Source organism: Papilio polytes, unplaced genomic scaffold (assembly GCF_000836215.1).
Source record: "Papilio polytes unplaced genomic scaffold, Ppol_1.0 DF821400.1, whole genome shotgun sequence".
In the NCBI taxonomy this organism is placed as follows: Eukaryota; Metazoa; Arthropoda; class Insecta; order Lepidoptera; family Papilionidae; genus Papilio; species Papilio polytes.
Genome location: NW_013527804.1, coordinates 2,720,081 through 2,733,079, shown reverse-complemented (window position 1 = coordinate 2,733,079; position 12,999 = coordinate 2,720,081). Strand labels below are relative to the sequence as shown.

The 12,999-nt window shown below is 32.4% G+C and overlaps 1 protein-coding gene across 1 annotated transcript in view; it reads right to left on the bottom strand.

The window, feature by feature from the left end:
- Positions 1-12,999, bottom strand: part of LOC106108775 (irregular chiasm C-roughest protein-like) — a 69,436-nt gene that overhangs the window by 31,096 nt on the left and 25,341 nt on the right. Inside the window, exons 2-5 of the mRNA XM_013290036.1 lie at positions 10,356-10,735; positions 9,471-9,621; positions 8,825-8,905; positions 2,185-2,336 (exon numbers count right to left, since the gene is read on the bottom strand). Coding sequence (XP_013145490.1) covers positions 2,185-2,336; positions 8,825-8,905; positions 9,471-9,621; positions 10,356-10,511 — 540 coding nt within the window. The 5' untranslated portion in view covers positions 10,512-10,735. The remainder of the gene's footprint in view (positions 1-2,184; positions 2,337-8,824; positions 8,906-9,470; positions 9,622-10,355; positions 10,736-12,999) is intronic.

The following is a 12,999-nucleotide window of genomic DNA, read 5'->3' as shown; positions in this document are numbered from 1 at the left end:
CCCCCCGACACAAAAAATAAAGGTTTACCTACGCCACTACCACACACTAAATAGTGTGTATTTACGCTTTATTACATTTGTATTGATTATGTTTACAGGCTGATCTGGAGATTTTCGAGTCTAAAAGTATCCCACAAAAGAGTAAAACATGATATTTGCTTCTTTACGCGGTACTGCAATATATGCTAGGTTATGCAAAAATTACCAGCAATGATATTAATAATAGCTTATCAAAATAAATTAACAACTAAATAGTATTCCCTTTAGAATAGAATTTTAAAGCAAGAGTCAAATAAACAGCCGTAACAATGAGAAAACAAATGGAGCCGGCAATTAATAAATCTTAACTCGAGAAGGAAGAAGTTCTGAGCAATTGTAATTAAGTAGTACTTGCTAATTTAGGCACCAAGAGTTCGCAAGTACTTAATTCAGAGCTTTTTTAACGTTCAAAGAGGGAAACTTTGAAAATTATCCGTTAAGAGAATGCTAAGGTTTTTTTAAAACTTTAAAAGGCGTTGAAAATTAAAACTTACTTTGTAATAACATGGCGCTGGATTTTTTAAGAATAAAGTAAACTCATCTGATATATTAAGACAGTTATCAAAAGTAATTAAAACAAATAGATATATTGTAAGTAATAACAAGGCAGTATTATTAACGGGTATGAGTTCTATTTTATTATAACCTCCTAAAGCTTGACTAGCTTCATACATTTAGATTGAGATCAGATTTTCAATATTCCTTATTACTTCTCAATCTATTGTTTTTCATTGTCTCTGGTTCGTTGCTATCAAATTATCCACCATCAGATTCAAAGATAAACAATATTTTAAGGGTATATGGTTTATTCCACTTAAATGACTACAAGGACGACCGAAGAAAAAAAAATGGATTGTTTAAAAGATATGCTTAAGAGAGTGAATTCAGATATGACGGCTTAAAGATGTATGGAAGAACACATACCGTGCCGACCCTCCGTAGGGACTATGCAAGTTCATATGGTTTTTAAAAACTCGTTGTTTTCTCTATTATCACACTCTTCATACTAATTTGTGACAAGTAACTTATGCCGTGTAACTTAACTCGTAAAGTCACGTCAAAGGAGCATAACTTCTAACAAGTGTACGTAATTCTGACAAATGTTACTTCGCAAACTCCCCATTGAGTTGTCTTTGTGAATTCCGTTTATACTCTGTATTAAATGTGTGACTTTCTATTGCACAGAAGGGAAAAGAAATAGAAGACAAAGAATAACAACAACAAACAACCTATTCTAGAGGGGTAAGTAGAGACCACGGATCTTCCTTCCCCTTAGCTTCTTCTACATATATCTACGCATAAATGAAAAAAATAAAAATGAAAATATTTATTACGAGCTGTCACCGCAAACTTCACTAGCGCGTTTAAAAGTCATCTATCACATTCCCGCGTGCATCTATCTCCTACCAGCTATCTTTTAGTCAAAGTCCTGTCCAAATCGGTCCACCCGTTCCAGAGATAGTGCTCCAGTCGCCATTTTGACAGCGCGGAATTAAAAGAAAAGTAGCCTATAATATGCCCGTTTACGTCAGCTACCCTGCAGTGAGTCCGGTCGAAATCGGCTCAGCCGTTTCGAAGACTACCCGGAACAAACACGGCTTGCGGACAGACAGACAAAAATTTTTAAATGCGATTTTTATTATCGGCAACGCAAATACACAATCTTCCCGAAATCTCGATTGTTTTCTTTGATATTATAAACAGACACTCCAATTTTATTATACGTATAGATAGATAGATAGATTAACATAATAAAGATTACACATAAACAAATATCTTTTTACAATAACTTAAAATAGTTGTTCTCTTAAGTTACTATTTATGGTTATTCGAGTTAATCTGGCGATGGCTACACTAGCCAATGCCCATCCGTGTGGAATTCTCCTAATACCATTTATTCAACTTCATCCTTTCTTAAGCTTAGTATAAGATACATACATACATACAGTAATGTATCCATTAGTTATAAGTAAGTAATCTATTTATATCTATTATTTCAACTATGAAGCTTTGTAACAGTAACTTAATAATATATTACTTTAATATAGGTCAAACAAAGAAATTTAATAAGGTACTTGACAGTCGAACTTCAAAATGAATATTGTTCCAAATTTCGGTATCAAAGTCTATAAATACGACTCTTACCTCAGCCGCTGGCTTCCCACCGACGGATATACACTCCAATTTCACCGTTCTATCTTCAGCCGTAGAGAAGAAATTCCCTTGCAGTATTTTCGGTGGCTCAGGTGCGACGAGGACCGACAGACGGGCGTATCGAGATCTAATTGCAGGTTCCCCTGTACAAAAGAGTTTTAATTTGTTTCACTTGAATATACATTTGTAGTCGTAAATGCTACTATCATTTGTTTACGGAGCTTTTGTTTTCAACAACAATAATCGTCGTGTTTCTTTGTAATCATCCATATTGATGTCCTTTTCATTCTATTTGAAAGCAACAGAGAGGAGAATATTATTCTTAAACATGTATTACATCATTTAGAATAGATTTTGACTTAGGGCATGTCCCACCACTGGCTGATAGAGGCTCAGATAGCTTAAATGACTTCACTGTCAGATAAGAGAACAAAATCTGATATTTTCATCACATATCACACGAATTGGATTGTTATCAGACAATTTACAAGCGGACAAATCGTAAGGGCTTATTCTTTTTTTAAAACGATGTCTTCTGAGTAAGAGAATACAGCTAGAACAGTCACTGTTTTTAGAGGACATTAAGAAAGTATGAAAAGAAATATCCAATAGAAGCTAATTTCATAAAAACAAAAATAAAAAAGGTGTTTAGAAAATAAAGATCGAAGATTCAGAACTTAACAGGTAGAGACCGTACAAACGGTCAACTCAACTGAAACGTTATCTTTTTCTTTAACTAAGAACAAATAAATAGAACAGACTTAATGATAGCGAAACTTATTTTTTTATCAAACAGAGAACACAATGGGTAACTGGCTTGCGGCGAAATTGTACAACTTTGCACTATTTAACTTACAAACTTTTGTGCGGCGCTAAAAGTTCGCACCGTTGAAAACTATTTGTAGAAAACTGGAGAACTTTATTCTGCAATTGGGATATAAGGTGCTATGCATAACTAACAAACGGTAATGAGGTACTAAAGTAAATTTTAAAGTTTAATTTTCGTTTCTGTTACTGTTAATATTACGAGCATGTTAGCGGGCGCACACCTTTGACTAGACTATAGCACAATTGTGCGATTGTCGATTGTTTCGCAGCCAATACAACTGTTTGTACACCTAAAAATCGAATAGGGTAACTAAACAGTTCTTCGATAGTTTAGTCAAATGTGCGTGTGCTCTTAAAGAAATAAAGACTTACAAACTCAGAGTGTATCACCCATAAAATTTAGCTAAACACTGTTTATTTAAACACATGTTAATTACGTAGGCAATTGATGTTATGGACGTTAACATGGTAATTAGTTTCACCATAAATATTTATTAGCAACTTGTCTGTGTTATAGGATTCTAGCTTTTGCCCGCGTCTACGTTCGCGTTAATTAAAGAAAAACGAAAGTGAGTAGCGGTTGTCTTCCAGATTTCTCTACATCGATGCCAAATTTCATCGAGATCCGTTTAGCCGTTCAGGCTACAAACTATAACAAACATCTATCCATCTAAACTTACGCATTTATCTTATTAGTAATAAGATTTATTATCTGTTGTCAAAATTGAATTTACAAGCCTACGTATAATGTTTCAATAATCAGTATTTGTCAATAACAACGCATGTACAAGATGAACGTTATAATTGACTAGCTGTTCCCATGTGACTTCATCCGCATAAAATTATGAAAATTTTATTTTATTGTTTATATGTGTCAAATTATCAATAGCAAATGTCAAAATGACATGACATGACAAACCTTGACAATTTTGCTTCCTTGATTTTGCCAGCAACTTATGGTCTCTTTCCCACATTAGGATTTTATCCAAAATATTTACCCCGTAAGTTTAATGGCGTAACAATATATAGCTTAAGCATGACGTAAGTGTAGGGCTTTTTATTAAAAAAAGAATTATTCAAAAATATTCTGTAATTGCTGACAATTTAGGCAACAAAGAAGTGTGTGTTTATGCTTTATTATAATAGTATAGATAGTGTAGATGACACATATTTGTTTGTCTTGGGACCATTTAGTACCTTTTCGATACGTTTTGAGTTTTAATATATCCGAATGGTAAGTCTCAGGTAAATATTTTCCATTGCAGAAATAGAAAAACAAACAAAGAGATTGAAATATTGTTACAGGGAAAACTTTTCCTCGATCGCTGCAATGCAGAGAAGAGAAAAGTTTTCGTCGCAATTTTTTGTCAACTTCTTGTAACTTTCAGATCGAAAAATCTAGGTTTTGAATTTACAGCTGGCTTGTTGCAATTTATATTTTTAATGGTTTAATATTAATTGTTTAAAAAACAGTCGTAATACGATTACCTTTTTTATATTTATTTTTTCGAAAGCATTCATCGTTAAAAAGTTTGCTACTACTCCAAGAATTTTAAACGGGTGTTTAAACTCTTTAATAATATCTCATCACATTGATTTGAATACAAATATTTTATTCTTTGTCTCTACGTTACTATTAAAACTAGTTTACAATCGCTACTCCGTCCGCGTGGAATTAAAAAAAAACAAAAGCAAATTGATTATGTGTTCTTCCTGCAGATACACTATATCTTTCCCTTATTTCATCGAGATCTTTCAGTCTTTTACACAGGAAACTCTCACATATAATATTAGTAAGATTGCCTGACATCGTGGTCAGGTTAGGTCAACTAAAATATTTAACTGGTCACATGTTGAGACACAAATGGAATGAAGTAGGGTCACAAAAGAATGTTATTCAAGAGACGGTGGGAAGTATCAGTAGCCTCTAAGATAGTAGGATGATATTAAGATGACCGTAGTCTAGGAGTCACTTACGACATAAAACAATGGAAATCTTTAGATCTTTAGCCAACAGGCACACTAGGGGCATTTTATAAATATCAACTAGCTGTTCCCATGCGACTTCATCCGCATAAAATTATAAAAAAATCATTTTATTGTTCACATTTGTCAAATTATCAATTGCAAATTTCAAAATGACATGACATGACAAACCTTGTCAATACTTGATGTTGGCAGCAACTTATCGTCTCTTTTCTACATTAGGGTTTTTATCCAAAATATCTACCCCTAAGTTAAGCCTAAAGCGTGACGTAGGTGTGGGGCTTTTTATTAAAATACGAGTTTTTGGAAAATATGCTGTAATTGCTGACATCTTAGGCAACAAAGAAGTGTGTTTACGCTTTATTATAATAGTATAGATTATAACTTTGCAATTTCAAAATAAAAAGGCTATTTGAATATAAGTTTTTAATTACTTCATATCAAAGTATTAACAAAAGCTGAATGTTCCGTAAGAACCCTTTTCATTTAAGATAAGAATTCAAACTGTACAGTCAAATAGAAGTGAATTTATCAAAAGATTTGGCATTTGTTCACAAAGGCTTATGTAAATTAATTTCCAAAACCTTTCCGTTAACATCTGAATGGCGGAATCTTTCGCTGAAACGGCTAAAGTATTTACTGAGATTGCTAATTATACGACTTCTATTGTCGAAGTAAAAGTAAGAGATGGATGGATTGCGTGAAAGGTGACATGATCAAGAAGGGAGTGATGACTGAGATGACGGATAGAGTGCTTTGGAGGACGAAAACCCGGTGCGCCGACCTACGGGAGTAGGATAAGGCAGGGAAGATGATGATATTGTCGAAGTAAAAGTATTCGAGGTCTTAAAATTTCTCAACCAGAATAGCACCGATAGCTTTATTGTTGTGTGCGGATTTTTCATCATGTGGTCGTAGATTCGAATCCCGTGATCCAGCTACTGTAAACCATATTCTAGAAGTCTATAGCTTAGTTTTAGATTCTAATAATACTAATGTGTACCAAAAATCTGATAAAACCATGTACAGATTCCTATGAATTGCAAACCGAATCAGTTGTGTTTTAAGTGCTCGGCGTACGAATAAATACAAGTGGTATTTTTTTTTAATGAGGCAGCCTCTTGCTGCCCCGTCATTCTCCCGCTGGCGTGATGAATCCAAAGACTTTCTTTTCTTTATTTTAAAATCAATCACAATATTGCACTTAATGCAAGTTACAATTTAAAATGCAATATTTACATTTAAAATTAAAAAACAAGTATTAATATATTTTAAATTATTAAAAGTAAAAGTAATTTTAAATAAAATACAAGTGGTGTTAGAAAGTTATCAAACTACACAATGTGACATATCACAAGACGCGCTTTGTTACAAGGAATACGGTGGTAAAAATATTTTTGGTAAAACTAACGGGATCTTGTTCGGATAAGCTTACACCAGTAGAAAAACAAATGAAAATCGAATTAAGAATCAAATGTTTTTGAATAAAATTAAATTGTTTTCTAAATTCCACACGAATGAAGTCACATGTGACAGCAAATTTAACTGAAAATTCTTTGACCTAAAACATTTTATATTATTACAAAATAAAATTTAGTCAGGAATAAAAACAAAAATTCAATTAAAACGAGTGAGAAATGTTTATTCATTAATCAACAAACTGCTCAATTAAAAAGAAATTCTTTTTACCCAATTGAAAAACAAAATACCAAATTGAAAATACGAAATCAGCGAAACAAAGGAGAAATTTCAATAAGATTGGCTAATCGGAGATGCAAATAAAGGGAACTGCGCAGAAAGGAAAAGGGTTAAAAGGAATATTAAAAAACAAATTACGACACTGCGAACGAAACTTCCATTACTAATATGGCCGATGCCAAAATATCCACTAAAGGGAATAGGAAAGAAATAATACGGCATAAAAGAAACGAGCAAAAGGATTTTCAATTTATTAAAACAAACACAATTTTCCAAGTTATAGCGACAAAAACAATCTAAAACAAATAAGTTACGTAAGAATATTGTACTTTGCGCCTAAGAGTCCAATACAAAAATACGCAATATTTTTTTAGATTTTCATATTTAGACTATAACGTAGTATGTTGATTTTTTATGAAATTCAAATTGGCAAACGAACAAACGGTCATCTGAATACCTCGAAATGGCGAAGCGAACGCTGTCCATAAATATCTACAAATGGAGTTGCGTTGTCTACCTATCTTCAGAGGAGGGCACAGAAAGGACAAAAAACTAGTCTTGCATTACAGTCGAAGAAATTAATAAATGTGTGACGTCAACCAACCCTCAGTTAGCCAGCGTATTTGACTATGGCCTAGTAATCTCAAACTTAGCATAGGCTTCGAGCCCCTTAGTGGGGAAGTACAGTGCTGGTGATGATTAACATTCAATATTGTTTTTGTAATTGTTTTATCGACATTCTAAAGAGAGTTAATTGTTGAAACTTATTAGAGCAAATATATTTAAGAAATAAAATAGATCTTTTGTAAACGAAGTCAATAGATATCCACAAATTACGAATAACCAATACTATTGTACCCAAGAGTATTGTCTGCGAAGTAGGAAATATCCTCAATTATTCTAAGAGGAATTTATTAACTTATCATTTATTATTTTCTCAATAGCACTAGAATCGAGTGGTAATCCTCTTCATTCTATTGAAGTATAATTAAATAACTAACGATCCGATTGGAATAGAAATAAATTAAATTGAATACAAAGGTAGGGGAAGACTGAAGAAAGGAGTTAATTCAGATACGACTAAGATGTTAGGAAATATAGTGGATATACCTACCTTTAGGGAAGTTAAAGGAAATGGCTTATTGATGGTAACCGGTAACGGTTTCGAAAGAGTGAACATGGCTCTTTAAATTATTAAACATAATTAATATAACCTATGTTACTCAGAGATACATGGAAAGAATTTTTAAAATCGATCCAAATTTTGAGGTTATACTATGCAAATAAAAAGTAACTCAAATCGTTATATAATAGTGTAGAGAAACAAAGAGTTAAGACTTACTCTATACAAAAATGACAACTACAAATGTAAATTTACTATTAAAAGAATAATCTGTAAGTACATGAAAAAAACTTTACATTTCAATACAAAAACAAAAGTGTAAAGCCAGTAACAAATCCGTTATTTATCGAATTTGTACAAATGAATCATCAAGACTAAGAAGTCAGTACAAAATCCTAATTAAGCTGAAACTCTATAATTGTCAGATACCGTTGGATATTGTTTACAATAAAGTTTCAAACAATCCATCAAATGAAACCTTATTTCTCATCAATTTAACGTTTTATATTACACTCCAATTTACTGAAATACAAAGAAACTTTCGTGAAATTAATTAATTTAGCTTTAACAATGATTAATTGTAAATAATCTGAGAGTCGTCTTTATTTTACTTCTCTACTTACTAAATAACTAATGCTATAAATGAGAAAGTTGATAGATAGATGGATATACAAATGTTTCTTTGGTGGTAAAAGAGCAAGTGCCCATCTGAATTCACCGAAACAGTGAAGTGACGTCTGCCCAGAGACTTTGGTAATTGCAGATGTGTTGCTTTATTCGACGAATGGAACACACTGAGGTTATTTTCCTAGCCTATGTCAATTCTCTTCCAATTGTTATAAACAAGGCGGTAAGAGAAAGAGAATAAAAAAAGGCTTTCAGACCGCATACTTCCTTTGTATTGCTACTTCACGCCTGTCTTCTGCGTGGTCGTGGTATGGCATCGTACGAAGTGGCCTATTCATGCAAGATGTTAAATTGTTAAAAAAAACCTACCTCTTAGTCCAGAGCTGACTTGGCATTGGTATTTAGCATCATCCTCCAAAGTCACTTCTCTTATATCCAAGGAATAGTCACCTGTGAACAGATATTATGTTAATTAAATTGTTACCATGCATCTTCTTTGCTAAAATACTATATTAAAAAAATACAGACGAATTGAGTACCTCCTTCTTTTGGAAAGTCGGTCAAAAAAGGGATTCACATTGTAATTGTCATAGCTTCTAGTTTCATTTCTTTTTAAGGGAGAATACGAGAAATTATTGAGATTGTATGTGAATGGCTACAAAGGTAGAGGAACACCGAAGTATCCATCCAGGATTGTGTGAAAGAGGATTATGTTAAGGGAGTTAATTCAGATATAACAACTGATAGACATGTATGGAAGAGCAGTACATACTGTGCTAACCCTCCTTAGGGACCAGGGCAGGATGATGAAGGGATAAAACAATTGGAAGAGAATACCATCTCATTATGATTTAATGATATTTTTAAACACATGACATTGGTATTTTGATTTGAATGCAATCCAAGGAATAATTTAGAGAATAGAATAGGTTGCTTTCGTGTTAAAAAAAACACTACGAAATCATATTTTTTTACAAATACATAGAACTACAACTAATAGAATCGTTAAACCAACCTTCTTCATCGCTTCCAATCATTTTATATCTTTCGTATCCACTGAGATCACGATGCAAACCAAGTCCGAAGTCATCCTTAGTCCACTGCAATTGACCCACTTTGTTCTCCACACGACACGGCAATATAACTCGGGAACCCACCACTGCTGTCTATAGACATAGTAAACATTTTATAACAATAGACAGGACATGACGAACCATATTTTAAAAACATACCACAGGTACAGGTTGTCTACTTCAACTCGGTTCATAATTTAATTTGATGCAAATTATCGTAATGTCCTGTCTATAAGTAATGTAATACTTTTTTTTCATAAATATTCATAAAGATAAATGTTAAAATGATATTATACAAATTACACTTAGGTTGAAAAAATCGAGATATAATTTAAGCATATCAGTTAATGACTTAGAAATTAAAAAAAATAATTAAAAAACGCTTTGAGCATCTATAAAGACATTATAAATAACACTGTAAAGAAATAAGCACGTAATAATTGTATATATCTTCTACACAATTACATAACCAACAATTTCGTAATAAAACTTATGTCATTACGTAAATGTAAAAAATGCCATAACAAACCGCCTCAGGCACCGACATTGGATTTCATTCGGTTACAATAAAGACATTATTTTTATTTATACAGTCATTTCAATAAATTCCACGTTGACTACTAAGTATAATAAAAAGTTCAAACTTGATAGTTTATTTCACTTATGTTGAATTAAATAAACGAAAAAATAAAACATTTTTTGTTAACTTTTTACAACAATAGATGGCGTTGACAACTAATTGTCTATCAATTAAAATAACCTTTAACAAAATACCTTCATACATTTGAATTTGATTGTATTCTGATGTAAAAATCATTTAAAATTACCTGATCTTGTGGTTCCATAGCAAACTTCTGTTCAACATAACCACTACATACACTGATCACAGATATTAACACTAAAAACATACTAGTCCGTAACAACAGGAATAAAGGATTCACACACCTACTGGTTAATCTCAATCTACTTTTGTATTCAGCCATAGTTCTAACGTTTTCCAACACTAGGGATATCCTGTCTATATTTGAATCACATTTTGAACGGAAGTCCAACCCCTACTATGTCGATTCTATTTTAATCACGGACGCATATAATTTAAGCGCCATGTCTATTTTTGGACACCTTTTTAAGTTTCAATGATAAATGGTTTAGTGTTGCTTGATTTATTTCACATGGAGCGCACGCGACGATGTCTCGGTGGGGTCAGCTGAAACAAAAAAAAAGTTATTTTAATTTTACACTTCTAAATCTTTACTATTATAGATAACAGTTTGAAAAGAACGCTTCCTGCTATGTATCTCCAATTTGATTTAATTCCACGCGGCGTCAGGCAAAAGCATGTAAAATTAACAAGACGACATTAATAAAAGAAAACTGTGGAACATAATTTTAAATGTAGGTATAATTTTTTACAAAATACCCACTGTAAAAATATCTCTTGGCATTGTTAATCGATTTTGATATTTACTATAACTTGTTGTAAAGTATGGCTAAAGTTACATAAAAATTAATTTAAATACACTATGAAAATAAACATTAAAACTATAAAAAACTTGTGAACAGATGAACATAAAATTCAAAGAAAAAAACTTAAAAAAAACTTGAATAATATTTAAATTGCGACTAATTTTTAACTAAAATAATACTTTACCGTAAAAAAAACACAAATAATTTAACCAAATAAACTAAAAATATAAAACCAATACGTGAACACATCCAAACAAGACGGTGAACTTTTACTGACTACTGTTTAAATATTGAGACTACAGAAGTATTTTTAACCTACCCCTCTGTACTATTCGTTGCAACGAATTCGTTTTGGAGTTTTCATTTAATTTTAACAACGTTATTCCATTGTCTAGACTCGAACGGATTTAGTTTATTGCTCTCTATTCTATTAATAATGATACTCTTGTAGGTAGATTTATATTCAGCAAATATACTTTAGTCTATACATATAATAAAACCAGCTTTCGCTCGCGACTTCGTCCGCGTGGGATTAAAAAAAACAAAAGTGAGAAGCCTATATGTTCTTCCAGACTATCCTCTACATCTATACCAAATTTCATCTAAATCTGTTCAGTCGTTTTGGCTACAAACTCTAACAAACATCCATCCATCCATCCACCCATCCATCCATCCATCCATCCATCCATCCATCCATCCATACATCCATCCATCCATCCATCCATCTAAACTTTCGCATTTATAATATTAGTATGAAGTATGATTAGTATGATTAGAGTGTCTGTTTGTAATATCAAAAGAAAAATTCCAGATTTCAGTAAGATGATGTATTTGCGTTGCTGATCGAAAATCGCATTTAAAAATTTTTTGTCTGTCTGTCAGCAAGGTAGCTGACATAGACCCGCATATTATAGGCTACTTTTTTTTAATTCCGCGCTGTCAAAATGGCGACCGGACCGCCACTTTGGAACGTGAGGACCAATTTGGACGGGACTTTGACTGAAAGATTGGTGATAGGTACATAGATGCACGTGGAAATGTTGAAGGCGACCAATTTTTTTAAATCCTATACTACTGTAGTTTGCGGGCGACAGCTCGTTTCTAATTCATCATTAGGTAATTAAAAACAAAAGACGACAAAAACATTTAAAACAAAAGAATTAATACGAATCGAAAAACATTTTAAAGTCAGTCAAGCCATTTATGCAATTACAAATCTAAACATTTTTGTATAGTATATGACAAATATCTATACTTCTATACTATTATAATAAAGCGTAAACACACACTTCTTTGTTGCCTAATATGTCAGCAATCACAGCATATTTTTGAATAATTATTTTTTTAATAAAAAGCCCTACACTTACGTCACGATTTAGGCTATATATTTTCACGCTATTAAACTTGGGGGGTAAATATTTTGGATAAAAAACCCAAACGTGGGAAAGAGACCATAAGTTGCTGCCACCATCAAGGAAACAAGATTACCAAGGTTTGTCATATCATGTCATTTTGACATTTGCTGTTGATAATTTGACAAATGTAAACAATAAAATAAAATTTTCATAATTTCATGCGGATGAAGCACGGGAACAGCTAGTGGTAATCTAAAATATATTACATTAAACATCTTTACTTTGCATACTTATTGAAAATTTACAAACTTGGCGTAGTAAACACTTAAACTTAACATAAATGTATAAATAAATCTCGATAGAACATCGTATAAAGTTGACCAAAACTTTGAACAACGCAGCTTGGTAACCGCAGACGGAATTGATATTCTACTATTTTCTTGGTGGTGTATTTCTAAATCCAGCTCTCTTGTCTTTAAACTGATTCAAGGGAAAATGAATCTTATCACTAAAGCAATAAGACATTTAATATGTTTATTCTTGTTAATTGTAACGTATCAGATGTCCGGAAACTGAGCGCATTCTGTACGAAATATGCCTAGCTCTGTATAAAAATAAGGCTGAATTTCTTAGACATTCAAGGGAAGAA